The following is a 20,982-nucleotide window of genomic DNA, read 5'->3' on the forward strand; positions in this document are numbered from 1 at the left end:
AATATAAAAAAAATTCTCTCTCTCTCTCTCTCTCTCTCTCCCTCTCTCTCTTAAAAAGTGGTATCTAAACAGATTAAGACCACTAGACAATGAAGAATATATAGCATCAAGATCAGAGTTTGTCAAAGAAAATTGAGTGTTTAAATTAATTTTTACTTTTTATTGAAAAAATATATGAAGGTATTTTTAAAAAATAATAAATACACAGTAAAGGTTACTACCTTACTGAAAAAATAGGAGATGCCTGTTCCACCCCTGCCCATTCTAGATTCCCTCTTTAGAGGAATTTTAACAGTTTTTTATTCTTTATCTACATATTTGCAAGTAACAAGATTATGCCATTCTTTCTTTTTGTACTTCAAGTATTATCTGCAAGTTCCTATTATGAAAGAATAATTTTAATTTATCTAAACCCTCCCCCTTTATCTTCCTGATAGAAGTTAAATCGATGTGTCTTTGCATTTTAGTAGTCAGTATTCAAATTATTTGCCCTCTGATTATGTTTCCTTTCTTAGATAATTTGCTGTTTTCCCTGTGGTTAGAAATTTTCCCACTTGGGAAACAGGACAGTTTTGCAATTAACTACATTAATTTGACAGAAGTACACACCTTCTTCCAATGCACAGAAGCACATCCCAGAATTTCTCAGTCTTTCCTGGCTTCGAGACACCTCCTGGTGCCCTTTTCCCTCCTATAGTCTGTGCTTGTTGCTCTTTGAACTTGCCTTCACCTATTCCTAAAAATTCCTTTTTTTTCCCCTTGGTTATATTTCTTAATTTATAGATCTCATTTGCCATTGTTTTGGATGAAGGATAATCACTAATAGCTTTCTGAGAAACACTGGAAGCAACCAATTATTCTATCAGTCAGTGATGAGTTAAAGGATGGCTCCTCCAAGTAGCAGGTGCTGAGAGCAGCCATGTTGAAAGATGACTTATAGGGGCTGGGTGGTGGCTCAGCGGTGGAGTGCTCACCTAGCACGTGCAAGGCACTGGATCCGATCCTCAGCACCATAATAAATAAATAAAATTAATTTATAGAAAGAAAAGATGACTGATATACTTCCTTAGTGTGATAGACCTGCATCCTGCTCTCTTTTAAGAATAGGATTGATGTGCATTAAAATGTGTATTTATATGAAATGTAGATTATTTTGTGAAACTGAATACAAGTTAAATTGTGAAACTGAATACAAGTTTCTACATTAGGAGAAATAAAAGCAAGGAAAACAGCTTTCCCCAGAAAGAAACACCAAGGAATGCTGTAGAAAGACAGTAACCATGACGTCAAATATAGTATTGACAACAACAAACGTTAAATACTTTTACACCCTATTAATAAGAGACAGCCTAACACAATCATATACCATTTACAAGAAAGACATCTCCAAGTAACAAAATAATAAAAGATTAAGAATGGACACATACCTTAGCCACTTGCATATAAAAAGAAAGCATCTATCTAAAATAAACTGAAAAGCAAAAACAGAAACAAAAAGCATCATTTAATGTCAGGAAAAGGAATATTTTATAATGAATTATAGTCTTCTTAAATCTATGGATTGAATCTTTTAATGTAGAAATATAGACAACAGAAAAGATCACCCTTTGCCCTGTGAAGCTAAAATGAGGTAAAGTCCTTCTACTGACACTGTTAGCAAACTTTTTTCTTTGGGGAAACAAAGACAGTATTGATAATGAATCCCATTATTATGAATAACTATAGTGCACCAGTTTTTTTTTTTTAAACTGATAAGTGATACGAAGAAAACTAGGCTATGGTAAGAATATGGAGAATAGAAGGATTAGGGAGGGGGGGGACTGATTTCATAGGGCAGTGGTTTAAAATGTACAAAAATCAGTAGCTTTCTTAGATATTCCTAATTATCCTTTACTATAGCCCCCAAATTAATAAATGCTAGAAATAAACACTACAGCTTTGGCATTTCCTGAATGTCACAATTTAGCCTTTTGAGAGTGGCATCATATTAGCATAGTGTAATTGAGATCATTCACCACTAGTTCACTCATTTTTAAAATGTTGAATTGCGTGTTTATAGTTTATTCATTCATTTACATCTGAAGGACATTTTGATTCTTTACAGGTTTTGGCAATTAATTAGATTGTGTGAATGTAAAGTTTTCATTTTACCTGGGTTTGTACCTAGACATAGGATTACTGAGTCATACGGTAGTTTTATGTTTAAATTTGTAAGAAATTACAAAACTGTTTTCCAAAGTAGCTGTGCCAATTTGCATTCCTACCAGCAAGGGATGGGTTCCAGTTGTTCCGATCCTTGTTAGCATTTGGTATTGTCAGTTAAATTGTAGTGTCTTTGAATAGTTCTGTTGTGGTTTCTCATTGTGTTTTTAAGTTGCATTTCCCTAATCTTTTGATGTGCTTATTTGGCATCTCTGTATCTATATCTTTTGAACTTTTTCTTTTAATTGGATAGTTTCTTTTCTTTTTTTAAAAAAAATATTTTATTTTTAGTTGTTGATAGACACAATACCTTTATTTTATTTTTATGTGGTGCTGAGGATCGAACCCAGTGCCTCAGATGTGTGAGGCAAGCATTCTGCCACAGAGCCATAATCCCAGCCCTAGTTTATTTTCTTATTGTTCAGTTTTGATAACTCTTGTTCTTTCAGATACATGTCATTTATTACATAAGTGATTTTCAGTTTTTTCTTCCAGTCCATAATCTATTTTGAGTTAATTTTTGTATGTACATGGATAGTATGAATTGAGGTTGCATCTGACTAGCCAATTGTTCTATCAGTGTTTGTTGAGAACATTATTTGTTTCTTCAATGAATTGCCTTTTTGGAAAACCACCAGAAGTCTATTCTAGGGCTCTCTGTTCCTTTGATCTGTATGTCTTTTATCAATATTACACTGCTTGACAAAACAATAGCTTTGTAGTAAATCTTGAAACTAGATAGTATGAGTCTTCTATTGTTGTTCTTTTTAAAAATTGTTTTGTCTATTCTAGTTCCTTTTTGACTTTTCTTACATACAAATTTTAGAAATCAGCTTGTCAATTTCTCCCTCGAAAAATCTTGCTGACATTTTTGAATGGATTGCATGAATCTATAGATCGATTGGGGCAGAATTGACAATAATATTGAATCCTCCAATTCATGAATACGGTTTGTGTCTCTATGAATACAGATCTCCTTTGATTTCTTTCATATTTTCTAATTGTTTTTAGCATACAAGTCTTGCATGTTTTGTTGGATTAATAAGTATAGCATATACCTTCCTTAGTATAATTAAATATTTTTTGTTTTTTAGTTTTAAATGGAACTTTTGAAATTTAAACTTCCAATTATTCACTATTAATATATAGAAGTAGGGTTTTAAAAATGTATGTTGAATTTTATTTTTTTTTTGTAGATTCTTTGCAATTTTCTGTCTAGACACTCATTCTTCCTCAAATAGATTCATTGTTCCTTGTGATTCTATTATTCTCCTTCCCAGTCTGTGCCTTTAATGTCTTCCCTTTTTTTAAAAACAATTATTCTTTTTAAAGAGAGAGAGAGAGAGAGAGAGAGAGAGAGAGAATTTTATTTATTTTTTAGTTTTTTCGGTGGTGAGGATCGAACCCGGGCTGCACGCATGCCAGGCGAGCGCGCTACCCCTTGAGGCACATCCCCAGCCCTTAATGTCTTCCCCTGTTTGGTTATGTTAAATAGGAGTGCTGCGAATAGACACCCTTGCTTTGGTCCTGATCTTAGAGGTACAACATTCAGTTTTTCACCATTAAAGATGATGTTTAATTGTGGTTCTTTGGTTTTTGTTTTGTTTTAAGATACCCTTCAATGGGCTGAAGTTCCCTTGTAGTCCTTGTTTGCTAATTTTTTTTTTTTTAATAATGAATGGGTGATCAACATCAACATCTACATCTACTTAGTGAACCTGTGGTTTTTCTTCCTTTATGGATAAAGTGAATTAAATGGTTTACTTTTGGAATGTTAAACTAGCCTTGTGTTTCTAGGATAAATACCACTTGCTAGATTTCAGTTGCTAACAAGTTGTTAAGAGTTTTTGTGCCTTTAGATTGTAGATGAATAAAACCAGTATGGAAGTTCCTTGAAAAACTAGGCAAGGAACCACCAACATATGACCCAGCTATACCACTCTTTGGTGTTTATCCTAAAGAATTAGTGTTGGTGTACTATAGTGGTACCTGCATACCCATGTTCCTAGCAGCACAATTCTTTTTTCTTTTTTAAATACCTTTATTTTTGTGATTTTTATATGGTGCCAGGGATTAAACCCAAGGCCTCACGCATGCTAAGCAAGCGCGCTACCACTGAGCCACAGAGCCTCAACCCCAGCCAGCAGCATGATTATTAATAGCCAAACAAACCTTGAAAACTTTATGTTATGCAAAATAAGCCAAACTCACAAGGTCAAGGGTTATACATTTTTTTCCTCATGTGGAAGTTAGAAAAAAGGGGGAAAAAAGAAGATGTATGTTGGGGGGGAAGGAATCTCATGAAAATAGAAAGGAAACCCATAGTAGAATAGAAGAGGGGGATCATGAGGATGGAGGAGGAGAGGGAGAGGGAGGTAATGAATCAACCAAATTATATTGTTATATTGTGTGCATGCATGAGAATACAATGGATTCCACTATTATGCATCATTATGCACAATGAAAAAGAAAAAAAATCATTACTAGATTAGGGCTCATAAAAATGGGAAAGGGGAAGAACTTTTGTGCCTTTGTTTATGAGAGCTGTTATTTTTTTTTCTATTGTAATGTCTTTTTTTCCAGTTTTAGCATCAGCTAAGTCTTATCTCTGAGTTATGAAATGTTTCTTCTTTGGTTTTCTGAAGACTTTGTACAGAGTCATTATAATTTTTTCCTTAAATGTTTTATAGAATTTACTGGGAAGCTATATTTTCTTTGTGGGAAGGTTTTTAATTACAGATTTGATTTCTTTGATAGAGATGGGTCTATTCAAGTTACTGTTTCCTCTTGTGTAAGCTTTAGGTTTTTTTTTTTTTTGTATCTCCTCCTCCTTGCCATGCTGGGGATTGAACCTAGGGGAGCTCTACTTCTGAATTACATCCCTAGCCCTTTATATATTTTTTAAAATTTTGAGACAGAGCCTCACTAAGTTTTCTAGGCTATCCTGGAACTTGTAATCCTCTTGCTTCCAAGCATGACTCCTACCAGTAATTTGTATCTTTTAAAGAAATTATTCCTTTCATATTAGTTGTCAAATATTTTGGCCTAAAGTGGTTTCTGCTATTTCCTTATTATTCTTTTAATATCTATGGGATCTGCACAAATCCCTTTCTTATTCCAGATATTGGTATTTGTGTCTTTCTCCTTTTTCCTAATCAGTTTATCTGGAAATATATCAAAATCAATCTTCTCAAAGAATCAACATTTTATTTCATTGATTTTTTTTTGTTGTTGTTTTTCTTTCTTCTGATTTCCTTTGCATTGATTTCTGTTATGAACATAAATATTTGGGCTTAATTTGCTCTTTCCTGGTCTTTTAAGGTAGGAGCTGAGATCACTGTTGAAAATATGACTTAATTCAACATGGAATTTTTTGAGTACCTCCTCATGCGATTTTTGGAAGGTGCTTTGGAAAATACTGAGCTATCAAACGAGTCTTTAGAAGACTAGCTGCGCTTTTGAAAGTAAACTTTTTTCCCTTAAATATCACTTTAAGATTGTGTCCAATTACATTTGTAGGATTTTAGAGTAAAAGACTATTGTAAACTGTTGAGGTGCTTCATTTGGTCCTTGAAGGATGGAAAGGATTCACTGAAGCAGGAGCGGGAGGAGTATTAATACAGTTGGAGAGAATCTTGGAGCACCCCCTTATTGAACTGATGAAGAAAGTAATGTCCAAAGTTAGCTAGATGGGTCTGGCCAGAATAGAGAGTTTTTGGTGGTGGTGGTGGTAGTGGAAGTGACAAGTAGCACTGGGGAATGAAGTGTGGAGCAGGTTTGAAGGGCAGATTGTGGTGTCTCAAGTTTCAGATGATGGGGGCTGGGGATGTGGCTCAAGTGGTAGCGCGCTCGCCTGGCATGCATGTGGCCCGGGTTCGATCCTCAGCACCACATACCAACAAAGATGTTGTGTCCGCCGAGAACTAAAAAATAAATATTAAAAATTCTCTCTCTCTCTCTTCTCTCACTCTCTCTTAAAAAAAAAAAAAGTTTCAGATGATGGGCCTGGGGTTATAGCTCAGTGATAGGGCATTTGTCTAGCAGGAGTGAGGCCTTGGTTCAATCTCTAGTACTGAAAAAAAAAAATTGGCATTACAGATATAGGAAGACAGCTGTTCTGAATGAATTAGGGGGGTATTTAATTTGGTTTAATTTTTGTGTATTTTTATTTCTTTATTTCTTTGCAATGCTAGGAATGGAACCCAGTGTTCTATCACTCAGCCACACCCTGTGTTTTGATTTCTTTAATGTGCAAACCAGTTCAGAAAACTCACCAAAACCCTGGTATAATGAGTTCTATAGAATTGCTCAGACCAGGAGAGTGTGGGGGTCTGAAAGTCACATATGAAGGTTTAAACTTCAGGTCAGAATATTAATATGCTCTTTGAACAGCTCAATTTAAACATAGAATATATGAATACACTGGTTTATTTTACTAACAGTATATAAAGAATACAACAGAGTGCATGAACTCTTATGAAAGTTATTAATGCCAAAAATTTGGTAAAAATCATGGGTTTTATCTTGAAGGAGCAGCAAGGAATAAATACTCATTAGTAGATACAGAGCTGGTAGGGCTGGAACTAGAACCCCAGATTGCAGTTCCCACCTTCTTGCCAGTGTCCAGCAAGGTACCCAGCACTGGATTTCTCTCAGGAGACCTTTATTAAAGCTAGTGAGGGGGCTAGGTTTGTGGCTCAGCAGTAGAGCTGAATAATAATAATAATAATAATAATAATAATAATAATAATGAAATAAAATGGTCTTGGATCTCAAGACAGTATTGCGGGATCTCAATTGCAGAATAGTTTTGTCTAGTTACAAATTTTTCTTAAAAGATGAGGCAGCTGAGGGAGGGTGTCTGAGAATGTTTCCTAGAGGAAATAAAACTGAGATGAGGGTGCAGGGACCCACAGGAGGTATCTGAGTGGTTGTGGATCTAGGAAGAGCAAGTTGGAATCTCTTGAAAGTAAATGAACAAAGGAGGCAAATATTGGCCCTTTACTGAGAATGTTGCCTGTGGCAGCAGAAGGAGGATTAACACAGTGGTTCTGAGCTATTAAGAATTAAATTAGGGGCTGGATTTGTGGCTCAGTGGTAGAGCACTTGCCTGTGAGGCACTGGGTTCGAGTCTCAGCACTACATATAAATAAATAAATATGAGATTATATCAACAACTAAAAAGAAAGAAAGAAAATAATTGAGTTAGGGGAGCAGGCACAGTGGCAAATGACTGTAATCCCAGCTATTCGGGGTCCTGAGGCAAGAGAATCACAAGTTCAAGACCAGCTTCAGAACTTAGTAAGACTCTCAGCAGCTTAATGTGATTCTGTCTCAAAATTAAAAAATAAAATAAAGGACTGGAAGTGTAGCTCAGTGATAAAGTGCTCCTGGGTTCAATTTTCAGTTTCCCCTCTCAAAAAAAGGAATTAAATTAGGGGGAGGGGGTGGGATAGAAAGGATAGTTAATGGATACAGGTATACAGATGGATAGGAGGATGACTTTTAATCCGGCACAGTAGGGTAACTGTTGTTGACAACAATTGTTATTTCAGAATAGCTAGTAAATAAGATTTTCAATGTTCCAAATACAAAGAAATGATAAATATCTGAGTTGATGAATATGCTAGTTACCCTGATTTGATGAATACACGTTGTATACATATATTGGAATGTCACATTGTATCCCATATATATGTATAATTATGTGTAATTAAAGATAAGAAGTATATATTTAATAAAAGAATTAAATTAAACTTCAAAGAATAGGCTCTTTGTTCAACTCAGTTTAAACATCGAATAAGTAGATTGGTTTATTTTACTAATAGTGTGTAAAAGAGTATGACATAGTGAATGGACTGTTTCTCTTTCACGAATTATTCATGCCAGAACTACAGTGAGATCCTTACTGGGTACCGATGGCATCTACTAGAGGAAAAGCAAGCGCAGATAGGTAGTGACAGAACAGCTACCGGGGCCAAGCCCTGTGACTACAATGCTTTTTTGGAGCAAAGGCAAACTTGTTCAGTCATGTTAAGGACACAGGTGCTCAGGCAGACAGGCCTGAGTTCTGGTCTCAGCATCCTTGCCCCTTGTAGCTGCATGACTTAAAAGGATTATCCAACTTTCCTGAGGAATATTCCCTTCTCTGAAAAATAGGGATAATACTTCTTATAAGTAATTAGAAATCATATATCCTATGCTGGTAATTTTGTCCATGAGCTAAATGTTAATTAATTTGAATTTCACTTTTTCATTTGAAAAATTTAGTTGAATCCTTAAATGGTTGAATCACTTTAAAACATGAATTTTTTTTTACTGGGAAACCGTGTTTGATTTTACCATTGTATGTTCCTTTGTTATAGTTGGTCTGTGTAACATTTTGATTTAGTGGTTAAACTCATATAAATGTTCATCCTTCAACCTTCTCATTCAGTGTTTGATACCTTTTTCTCCTTTAAGATCAGATTAATAATGGTTCCTCTCTGGTCATGATTATTCTTGAAGCTATCCAGAAAAGCAATGCTTTCCACACCTGGCCAGCCCTCAGGATCATGGGGTGGGGGTGTTATTTTCAGTCCCTACCTCTCTGAGAATGACTTCTCCAGGCTGGAGCTCCAGAAAGTAAGATTTTTCTAGAACTACCTGGTTGAATTTGATATGCAGCAGGGTTTGAGGATCAAGGTTGATCAGGCATCTGAAGTCATCTAGGCCAAGAGGTGTAGGGAGAGTTGGGTCAGTTAGTGACCCCCAGAGAATCTAGAACCATAATAGGTGATAATGAGTGAACTCGATTAGATTTAGGACTAATTGGGACAGAAAGGATTTAACTTAGCTTGAGAAGAGAGTTGCTAATATTGTATAGGCTATTAATGTAACTTTATTATATTGAATATTATAAAACCAGGCAAATCGTCACTTTCTTTTTTGTTTTGCTCTGTTTTATAGATCGCGAGGACCAGTCAATTCTTTGCACGTAAGTAAATGTTGAATGTTCAGACTTGTTTTGATTTTTTTTTTTTGAAAGTGGAAAATCATTTTTTGTATATGGGAGGGGGAAGTAGAGCAAGAGTTTGAAGTAAACTTTGTAAGTTATTTTAAGACTAAGATATAAATTGCTTAAATTTGGTGTTATTGTTTGATTGTCAAACTGGGCTTTTCACACATTTTACAGTGTTGGTCTATGAAATTTGTATCTTTGTTTTGTATGTTTAAGTGTAGGACTACTAGACATTTCAACAATTTATTTGTTTTACTCTATAAGCATTTAGAGAGCATGTGCCTTGTGTACTGTGTGCTAAATCTAGAGATTCACAGCTGAATAAAACAGTCCACAACAGGACATGCTTAGATTTGCACATTAGAAAGGCCACTCTGACTGCAGTCTGGAGGAAGAAGAAACAGAGAGACCACTTAGGAGCCTGTTCAGTTATCTAGGCAAGAGATGGTGGTGACTTCAGGTACTGATTGTGAACCCAGACAGAAGCAATTGAATGTAATTGGTGTTCAGTTTAGAAGACAGACTTACTTGGTGATGTACATGCCTGAGAAAAAAGCAAAGAGAGGAGCAGTTATTGATGGAATTAAGATCTCTCCTGGCCTGGGAGCAGAGAAGGAAGAACAGATTGGAATGGAAGATAATGAGTTTGCTTTGGGACACCTTGCACTTGAAATCACTGTGGCTCATCTACAAATGGCTGGCCGTCAGGCTTGGGGACGAGAACAGTCCGTGCTAGAAATGCAACTCTGAGATGTCAACAGCATGGGTGCTCATGGAAACCAAGGATGGTGAACGTGATTGCCTTAGAAAAAATGTGCTGAGAAGCCAGGCACAGTGGCGCATGCCTGTAATCCCAGCAATTTGGGAGGCTGAGGCAGGAGGATGTCAGGTTTCAAAGCCAGTCTCAGCAGCTTGGTGAGGCCCTGACCAATTTAGCAAACAACTTGTCTGTAAATAATAAAAATTTAAAAACGTTTTGGGGATGTGGTTTAGTGGTTAAGTGCCCCTGGATTCAATCCTTAGTATAAAAAAAAAAAAAAAAAAAGGAAAAGAACGAAAGAAAAAACATGCTGAGAGAGAAGGTAGTGTATGGAATCCCAAGGAAAAGCAACATTTAAGAGTCAGGCAGAGAACGAAGCGCTTCCAAGGCCAAAATGATCCAACATGGAAGAGGGGATGTGACCCAGCATCCAGGGGAGGGAGGCATTGCATCAAAGGAGTGATCTGATGAAGTGAGGGGTGCAGAAACGTGTGCTGCAGAGAATGGAGTGTGGGGAAGTGAATGAGTGCATGAGGAAGAGGAAGAAGCCAGATCCAGTTGAGGAATGGAGGGGAGGTGAAAAGGTTGGAAAAGGAAATCAAAAGACCAAGTACAGACCTACTGCTTCCAAACAGTTGGAGAACATGGAGAGCAGTGGTTGAGTAGTGTGGAAGCTCAACAGACGTCTGGTACTATTATTGGTGGTGTTTTTAATGAGGTTGAGATGAAATGCAAGTGAGAGGCAGACAGTTGGAGCAGCAGCGTGGGGGCAGGAAGGAAGGAGAACTGATGAGCCAAGCGGACCGTGAGAGGCAGAGCTTGGCAGGTTGGCCCTCTGCAGTGACAGCCATTAAGCCTGAGTCCTAGAGCTGATAAGTAGGGGTGGCAGTTGGGAACCAAGAACATTCTTATCTAGTGGTTTCTCCTTTCTGGGCAGTAGAAAGTGTGCTATCTAACCCGAATGGGAAGAGTGGCAGGGCAGGAGGTTTGAGGAGAATTCATCTGTTTTGATCTATGAATTTTCTTCTGGCATTGTTAAGCCTCAAGGAGTTTTGTAAATAGGCTTTTTCCAAATGATAAACCATCCTGAAACTTACAGTCAAAACTGTGATTCTGTCAGGTGCAGAATGCCTGCAAGATCGATTAATGGGGATGTTGAGGCAGGAGGATCGCACATTGGAGGTCAGCCTAGGCAATTTAGCAAGATAATGTTTCAGAATAAAATTTTTAAAAGGCCTGGGGATGTATGTAGCTCTGTGGTAGAACTGCCCTGGGTTCAGTCCCCAGTGCTGCAAAAAAACAAAGCAAAATAAAACCCAACAACAAAAATCAGCATGCTTCATAGGCTCCCCAGCAGTTGTGTTGGGCTCAGCTTGTTGGCCCTGCTATCTGGACCAGGTTCAGCTGGCATACCTGAGACTTGCTCCTGAGCTCACTCCTGTGGCTGTGGGTGGCTGGCTTTTAGCCCAGGTGCCTTGGCTTTTCTTCATTTCCTCTTGTTCTCCAGAGTCTAGCCCTGGCTTTTAATGGGGTGGTAGATAATTAATATGTGTTAATAATTTAGGAGGGTTGGGTTCTAAGAACAGTAAGAGGGCAAGCTCCAATGTGTAAAGGCTGGATTCTGCTGTGTCCCGTTTGCTGTTGCCCCTTTCCCAAGCCAGACACACAGCCAAGGCCAGATTTGGCAAGGGAAACACTACAAAGTGAGCAGGAGACAGTGGAGGCCTTTGCTGTGGTCCATCTACCATGAGGCTGTGGGAATTGAACCAAATGTAGCCCAACAAAAGGTAGAGGACTCACACCTCTTATAGACTTAGTGACTTGACAGCTCAGATAACCATTTTTGAGAGGGACTTTGAGGAATGTCTGAAAGCAAGAAATACCTCGGGAATGGCTGCTATTTGACAGATCAGTGAGCACCGATTTACTTCTGTTACCAAAAGTGACCATTGCAAACATGAGCACTTGCAGTTAGTCGCTCTATATCATTTTAGATTGAAATTTGTCATCAATTAATAGGCATATTTAAGAGGTAAGTCTAGCACCTGGGTTATGTCTTCTTGGGCACAAAGTAGCTGCCATCAAGTATCATGTTCATTTTCTTTTCTATTCAGTTTTTATTTATTTATTTATTTTTTGGTACTGGGGATTGAACTCAGGGGCACTTGACCACTGAGTCACATTCCAAGCCCATTTTTAAAAAATTTATTTATTTTTTATTAGCTATTCATGATACCATTTTTTGTATTTTATTTAGAGATAGGGTCTCACTGAGTTGCCTAGCCCCTCACCAATCATTTTATTATGAATATTTTCAGATATAAAGCAAAGTCGAAAGGATTTTTCAGGGAATACTATTACATGCATTACCAAGATTCCACCATTTTTAACTATACTTGCTTTATTCTCTCTATTGATCTGTTTATCCTTCTGCCTACTCTCACTCCATCTGATTTGTGTGTGGGGGGGGGAGGACCACTGGTTTGGGGCCTATAAGTAACTGACAACAGATTAACAAGAGAAGAGACAAGGTTTATTTACACCTAACATAGTCAGTGATTGCTGAGAGCCATAGCCAGTCGGAATGACCAGTGGTTGAGAGGTGACGCCAGCAAGCCATCAAGATGATGATGGTTATGTTAAGCTGTGTATTCAATTGTATATTAGACCCCTGCTGTCCGTCTGGAGTTCTTGGGGGGGGGGGATCCCCGGAGAGTTCCCGTAGGTTGGGGAAGTCCCCGAGGAGGGATTTCCGGTTGGTGTGTGGTGTGTCCCTGGAGAAGGCCGCGTGTGTGGCGTTCGGAAATAAAGTTTGTTCCTGATTGAGTGGCTCGTGATTTGTGCCCAGCCAGACCTGGGCAAGTGATAAGTAACTTTGGGGGAAATTGCCTGAAAGAAATTGGTCATATTAACAAAAAGAGGAGGGTGGTGGATTCCAGCACTTCAGTGGACATTTGGAGGGGTCTATGGGACTTTTAGGTGCTAATGAACAGTTGAGTTCATGGTTCAGGTACTAAGGGTCAGGCTTGTCCCACTCGGGAAACTCCCTGGAAGGGGATCCAAGGCACTGACCCCCCCCCCCCCCCCCCCGCCCCTTAATGCTTTAGCTTAAATTTAGGCAGCATTTCTTTCTGTAGCTGCTGATTAGATGTTTTCATTGGAAAACATTCAAGGTATTTCAAGTTAAATTGTGCACTTACCCCAAATACTTAAGCATGTACAGTTAGTATTAACTAAGTCCTAGAATTTTCAAGTTTTGAAATAAAGTCTACATATAATTAAAAACCCATCTTTTTTCCCCTCACCTTTTTCATTGATGCATCATAGCTACACATCCCAATGGGATATGTTGTTATATATTCGTACATGCGCACAATATAATTTGGCCAATTTCACTCCCCAGCACTTTTCCCCTCCCTCCTCACTTCCCACCCCTAGGCTCCTTTCCTCTACTGATCTCCATTTGATTTTCATGAGATTTGTCCCCCTCTTCCTTTTCATTTTTTAAAAATTTTTTTAGATGTTAAAAGACCTTTATTTTATCCATTTGTATGAATTTATTATATGGGGTGCTGAGAATCAAATCCAGTGTCTCACACATGCTAGGCAAGCGCTCTATCACTGAGCCACAATCAAGCCTATCTTGATTACAAAATTTCTGTCCTTCCTAGTAAGCTGCTTTGTAAAGGAACTGAGTTTTGGAACGATAGGGAATATCTATTAGTGTTGTATACCTATAATATATATACATATATTTAATATAGAGAGAAGGTAATATATATGTGGTGTCTTTCAAATCGAGGTTATCTAAAGCAAGACTTCAGGCAAAGGGTACTGTAAATCGAGAATGAATTTGACATTACAAATATCCAGAGAAAATAAAAGCAAGGGCAGGATTTCTCATTGGGAAAATCAGGGTACAGAAGAAATAAAGATCCCAGAATTGACCCTGTATTAATCATATGCTTCCCTGCTTCTGAACATTGTTGTTCCTTATGTTTTTGTTTTGAATTGCACATCACTTTGAGAAGCTAGTGAAAGCTCTAGAAAACACAGATGCCTTCAGGTTGAAACTCCTGATCTTTTCTACCTTAATGTGCTTCAACAGACACAGGGCACCCCCAACCAGAAGGCTTCCTGTTTTGTTTTTAGGTTAACTTGGCCTCTGTGAAGGCCATTAAGAGCTAAAAGAGCAGGGTGTTGGACCCATATCTCTCCCCTAACTGGTCCAGCATAGACCCGCGGTGGAACTACCAGCCACTGCAAGGCTGAAACTGCTGCATTGTACATCTTAGTTTGTTGATAGAAATGAGCCCAGATTTCCTTTGCCCTCGTTGCTATTAAGCTTGGCCTATTGCTCTCTTTCCTGAGGGTTCTTCCAATTTTCTTCAAGAGAAGTCTGCTGAGTTTTCTTTTTGGTTCTCTTACCCCTTTGCTTTTGTTCAAACTGTGTTTATTTCCTCTGCTTCCATCTGGGACAGATATTCCATTTCCCATTATGGTTTTTTTTTTTTTTTTTTTTTTGCGCAAATTATATTTTCTGCCAGGTACAGTGGCACATGCCTCTAATCCCAGCGACTAGGGAGGCTGAGATAGGAGGACAACAAGCTCAAAGCCAGCCTCCACGTCTTAGCAAGGCCTTAAGCAACTCAACGAGACCCTGTCTCTAAATTTAAAAAAAATATAAAAAAGGGTTGGGGATGTGGCTCAGTGGTTAAGCACCTCTGGATTCAATCTCTAGTACCACCCCCCAAAAAGAATTATGTTTTCTGCCATCTCCTTCATATTAAAACCAGAGGTCTTTTGGGGGGTAAACTTCTGTTTAACTCTTTTCCGTCATTGTCATCATTGATCATCAGCGTAGCTATTCATAGCACTGACATTTCTTGAGAGCCTTTTGGCCAGACACGCTGCTAGGCTCTTACATGCATTATCTATTCCATGAAGTGATTGTTTTAATTTATAAACCAAATCTCAAAAAAGCAAAGTAACTTGCCCAAAGCCCTATAGCTAGGGAGTTTGTGCTAGTTAGCTTTTCATTGCTGTAATAAATGCCTAAAGTAAGTCAACATATAAGGAGGAAAGGTTTATTTTGACTATGGTTTCAGAGACTTTAGCCCAGGGTCACTGGTCTCTGTTGCTTTGGGGCTTGTTGGCTATACAGAATGTTAATGCTGAACACATGATGGAGCAAAGCTGCTCGTCTCTTGGCACCAGGAAGAGGCCAGGGTCCTGATATCTCCTTTAAGGGTACATGTCAAATGACCTAACTTCCTTCCACTAGATTCCATTTACTAAAGATTCTTCTACCTCCCGATAGCACCATGGGCTGGTGACCAAGCTCCCAATACACAGGCCTTTAGGGAACAATCAAGATCCAAACTATTACAGAGCAGGAGAAGGATTTGTGTCTAAGTAAGTCAGTTTTACTCCATAGGCCACATTTTCAACCACTATACCAAAACTGTAGAAAATGAGTAACTTAAAAATGTGGTAATTCAAATTTTCATGTGCATATAGTACAAGAACATTGAAGCAGACAATAATGACCACTGTTTTTTGAATGCTAATTTTATATTTTGGTTAGACTGTATTTTTTCTCCTTTGTGTTAGGAGCTGTCATTCCCAAATTATGATGGAGAATTTAAGAGTTGTAATCTGTCCTCTTCGGGGGGCTTAGGAATGGAGTTTGGGAATACACATCTATCATTGAAGCAGTATTCTCTATAGCAAAGTTATCTTAGATCTGAAATATGGAAAAATGTAGCCAAGTTCATGAGCACATGAAGCACAGCTGCATAAGGGTGACATGCTGGGAAAAAATGCTTTGAGGACCCTGTCCAATGAATGATCAGGGTGAGCTGGGAAACCACAGAGACAAACTAAACTGAAAAGCAACCATCATAACTGGTTTTGAGACAAGTCATCATCAGGCTAAATGAGAGGCTCATTTCTTTACATAATAAAAAAGGACCTGTTTGAAACCAACCGCCAATATCAAGATTAGCACCAAATCCTAAGTATTTTGAATAAAGTTAACATCGGAACACAGAAACCCTTCTCATTGCTATTAAGAAGTTACACTTGAATAAAATCCATCTGGGCCTCTGGCATCCATCTGCTCCCTGGTTGATCAGTGTCCCCTGCCACTCTCTGCCTTGATTGTTATATGAAATCCTGGCAGCTGGCCAGCAGGTTCTGGTGTGCACCAAGCTCCTTCCCCAGCGGTTCACCTGCTAGCTCTTGCTCCCGCAGGAGGGGTCTCCCTCACCATGGCTTCTGAAGGCAGCTGTGCCTTCTTCTCTAACTTCCTTTTCAGTGTCTTATTTCCTTCCTAACATTGCTCACATCCTATAATCATCTCATTTGTTTTGCTTGTTTATTTTATGTCTCTTCTAAACTTAAGCTCCACAAGGACGTGGACTTCCTTCACAGCTCTATCCCTAGCACTTAGAAGAATGCCTGGCACACAGAAGTTGATTTGTAAATATTTGTCAAATGGCTCAATGGAAGAGTTATGAAATGAATGAGTGAAAAATCATTACCTTATCTACGGACCAGTGGTAACCAGGTAGCATATATATTGACGTTAATGACAGGAACAAAAAAAATGTAAAAAAGACACTAGGAATCAATGCACAGGACCCATATTCATTCAGTCAGCAGTATACATCAAGCACCTGCTAAGCTAGATACTGAGATACCAAAGATCAATAAGGAAAACAAGGGCCTTGCTTTTTTTGAACTAAGGAAGATTAAAAAAAAAAAAATTTGCCTGAAGGACAATGAGAAAACATTGTTTTCCCTTAAAAAAAAAAAAAGTATGTGTATTGATGCCATTTAACTTGAAATTACACCTATTGTTTTCTATTTGTGGGGCAGAGAGATGGGTCAGGGATAGCAGAACAAAGTTATTTGAGATTTATCTAGAAAATAAACCTCAGAGACTACTTTTTTCAAAGAAGAACAGTGCTCTGGCCAATCAAATTTCCTAACTCCTGCATTATGGTACCGGCCTTATATGGGCCATTATGTATAAGAAATAAGTATACAAGATGAAGATAGCATGTCATCACTGGAGAATGAATGTCTTCATCAACCATGTGTATTAGGATATGGGCAAATTATTTGAGGAAAAATTAGATTAAATTATTACCTTAAACCATATTTTTTTTCAGATTACTGAAAGATTTAATTATAAAAATGAAACCATCAAAGTTCTAGAAGGAAATACAGATGGATTTAATAATACAGATGATATAAAAACGAAAGTTTAGAAGAAATAATTTCAAAGCAGGCCTTTTTAAGTATCAATGGTTGGCAGAAACTTTAAAACCTTGTAGATTGGAGTACCTAAGATTCCGAAAACTTCTGGGTAGAGAAACAAAGAAGGGGACTATTTGTAATAAAACAGTAGAGGTGTTCAGTAAAGTTAATATATGAACTATCCTTATAAATCAGTAAGTAGGCTATGCCTAGTATCAGCAGTCTAGGAATTAGTAAGGATCAAATCTGTCTACATTTTACAGATTGAATACTGAGGCCCAGAGGAGATTGTTTCCTTACTCATGGTTGTAAAACTGGTCAATAGGATCACTTTGCCCAGCCCTCCCTGTGGTAGAGACTGAGGTTACCTAAGTGCAGAGAGTCAGGAAGATGTTACAACCAGTAAGTCCACTGAAAATTTTAAGTCATGGACCGTTGCAGTTTGTTTGTTTGTTTTATGGTTCTGGGGATCAAGCCCAGGGCCCATGGCGTGCCAGAGCAGCACTTTACCACTGAGCTACACCCTAGCTAAGTTGTGTCTAGTTCAAATAATGCAATTCCAAGTACAGTTCCAAGAATGGTGCCTGGATTTGTTAGAAACAGTAGATTTTCAAGCATTTGAGGAAATGCTTAGATTATTTATTGACAATATAACATTTTTGAGTTTCTGAATTTAAAAAAAAATTAATCTACAAATCTATTAAGATTTGTATTATAATCCAAATTGAGACTTTCATTGATTATGACTATAGGTTTGCTTTGATTGTGTCTTGAGAAACCTTAAGTGTTGGAGCAGAGAACTCATAATTCAGGTGTCCCTCGGTGCCCACAGCACCTTCTGAGTTTTCAAGCTTCGTTCTGTGTAGAAATTTTAAAAACAAAAAACTTTTGAAATGTCACCAGCTTTATTTATTTGTAAATATGAATCTCATAAAGTGATGGCATTTGTCCCCATTCACCACAAAATTCTTTTTTTTCCTCATTTTGACAACCAATTACATATGGCCTTTGTGCTAACACTTTGTAAGGTTATGTGGAAACAAAGAGAAGTAAAGAGAAGCAAATGCAATTATTAACTTGTGAGGCCACAGTCCTTGGGGTCAGAGAACCTGGTGTGCAAGGCCAGCAGCCAGTAGGAAGGTCTTAAGAGGTCATGTTGGTGCAGAAGAGAGAATTGTCCTTATCCAGTTCAAAGGATGAATCAAGAAGGATTTTGGTGGCTTTGAAGGTCAATGTCAGTAACCAGTGGGCATTCCAAAGTTCCTGTCAGCTCCTTTAAATTATATCCTCATAATTGAATTGTTTTAGGATTTCAGTTTGCAGTGCTAGATATTTCTGGTGTGGAAGTTTTTATTTTTTACAAACACTAATAAATTTAAATTTAATTTCTCTGGTGGAAGCCTCTACCCCTAGCAACCAAAAAAAAAAAAAAAAAGAGTAGCGGACATTTTCCTGTGATGGCTTACTGCCACCTACTAAGGAATCTTTATTTGGGTTTATTTGAATATTTATTTGGGTTTATTTAATCTTTTTTAAAAAATAATTTCCTAACCACTGCCAGTGAGGTTTTGTTTGTTTGTTTGTTTTCTGCTTTTTCTTTTCTTTTTTACTAGTTCTTGTTCTGATTCGTTCAGCAGTAGCAATTGTAATTTTGGAATGCATGGTCAAGCTTTCTTTAAAACAACTGATGTTAATATTTCTTTCAGGGGTGAATCAGGTGCCGGAAAGACAGAGAATACTAAGAAAGTCATTCAGTACCTTGCTCACGTTGCTTCTTCACATAAGGGAAGAAAGGACCATAATATTCCTGTAAGTTTTGGCTATGTTGTTGTTTTGTAAACCTTAGTTTTTTTCTTTTAAAATTTTAGAAGTGAATCAAGGAAACACATGTACTCTTTGCACTGCTTTGATTGACAGCTCCCTGGTGGCCCTCTATCCAGCAACCTTTATTTTTCCCCCACTCAAGAGGAGCCAGGCAGCATTCAAGGAAATTGTCATGAATGGGTTTTCTTATAGGGCAAACGAATTATGGCTGTGGCTTGAAGCCTAATTTCTTGCAAAGATTTGGTGAGAGTGATTAAAAATTGATGAGCAGTGCTTATGAAGATTTCTTATTTTTTATCAAAAAAAAAAAGTTCTCAAATGTTTTAAGCAGTCTGTGAACTTGCAGAGTAGCCTGGTGCTGCTGCCAAAGGTTATGTGAGGGGAGGGGAGATACATGGGAAGAATCAATGGTAGAAAAGATAGAAATGTAGAATATAAATGCTAGTTATCCTTAATATTTTTAGAGATGCAGGAATGGTACTTGATATAGCCTGAGAGAATGCCAGCCATAGTGGCCTTCATAGTCCTAAGCTTGCACACTGGCTTGGTGCTTTGGATGTGGCTCCTGCTAGGGAAAGACCCAGACTCGCTAACATTTGCTTATCTGTTTGTAATGAACAGCAGGACTCGCCTAAACCAGTGAAACACCAGGCAAGTGCTTTTCTTTGTGCTTCTTGGTCTTAAGTGTTTGCGCTAATTTGTCTTTAGATTGAGTCTCTTCTAGAAACAAATCCCATCCTTAGTTCTGAATCTATTATTTTTTTTAAAAAACACCTAATTTTGAAAAACTTACTGCTTAGAGCCTTCTTCTTTCCTGAGAAGATGCATGCCATTTTGCTTTACATTTGTTTTCCAGATTCATTTTAATATTTATTTGCCCTTTTATCATGACATTGAACTGCATGTTTATGAAGCCTCTAAATTTATGGTTTCATCTAGCAAATACTAGCTGGTATTATCTAATACTTCTGAAACTCATGGGAACTTAGCTTTGTGCCACACATTAAAATTTGAATTTGGGGTCCAACTTTAAAAGTTGTACTTTTGGGATTAATAAATTTCTAATCTGTTAAAGTTTTGTGGCATTGAATAGTTTCTGCCTATATATGTTTTAACCTAAAAACCTCATTGTATTTGATACACAAAATAAGTTAGACTTTTCTTTGTGCTGGGCAATTAGTGGAGGAATGTAATTCTTCCTAATTATCAGATGCCTTGCCTGCCCTTTAGCTCCACAGATTCTGACATTGACCAAACTGTGAACTGAAGCAGGACCTCCATTTCCTGTTTCCCGGGAGGAGGGGAAGGCAAAACCAAGCCAGATCCTTAGATAGAGTGGGACGTCTGGCCTTGGATGTAATCTTTTCCCTAACATGGAAATGGTTTTGGTTTTCTGTCTTCCACAAGTTATGAAACTAATATAAAGTGAGAAGCAATAATGTTGAGTTGTAGAAATGATTTATTGATAATAAAGGAATGCTCATACATACTTTAAGGAACCATCAGAGATACTGAGGTTTTCAGATATCTTTCTTAAAATTCTTAAGAAATCATCAGACACTGAAGCTGTACTAGACCTATGAAGGCCTGTGATGTTCTCTTGCTCCTTTAACCGCATTTCAGGCCGGGGATATAAATTGGAAGGGTTAGTGAAGTAATCATTATCCTATGGGATATTTAAAGCCTTCTTTTCCAGTTAAAGAGGGAAAATCCAGACCAGAAACCAGCTTTTCATTGTGCTTTAGAGGTACATGCTGTATGGCCTCTTAATCTGTACTTAAGAGTGCAGATTAAATAAGTGACATACAGATTTAGGTTTTCTGAATCATCTGTGGAGCACAGGAGCCATTATTGTTGACATTTTGTTTCGATGTCATTTTAAACGACAGTGGATCCCTGTGTATGTGAGTAGCATGCCTCCCCCTTGATT

At 37.8% G+C, this 20,982-nt stretch overlaps 1 protein-coding gene across 2 annotated transcripts in view; it reads left to right on the plus strand.

Annotated features, from left to right (window-relative positions):
• Myh10 (myosin heavy chain 10) overlaps window positions 1-20,982 on the plus strand; it is a 140,259-nt gene that overhangs the window by 31,637 nt on the left and 87,640 nt on the right. Inside the window, exons 3-5 of one of the 2 annotated variants that reach the window (XM_026390474.2) lie at window positions 9,151-9,178; window positions 18,935-19,037; window positions 19,674-19,703. In XM_026390474.2, coding sequence (XP_026246259.1) covers window positions 9,151-9,178; window positions 18,935-19,037; window positions 19,674-19,703 — 161 coding nt within the window. The remainder of the gene's footprint in view (window positions 1-9,150; window positions 9,179-18,934; window positions 19,038-19,673; window positions 19,704-20,982) is intronic. The other variant, XM_026390473.2, reaches the window with a different exon arrangement.

This window comes from Urocitellus parryii, chromosome 7 (genome assembly GCF_045843805.1).
Source record: "Urocitellus parryii isolate mUroPar1 chromosome 7, mUroPar1.hap1, whole genome shotgun sequence".
Classification (NCBI taxonomy): domain Eukaryota; kingdom Metazoa; phylum Chordata; class Mammalia; order Rodentia; family Sciuridae; genus Urocitellus; species Urocitellus parryii.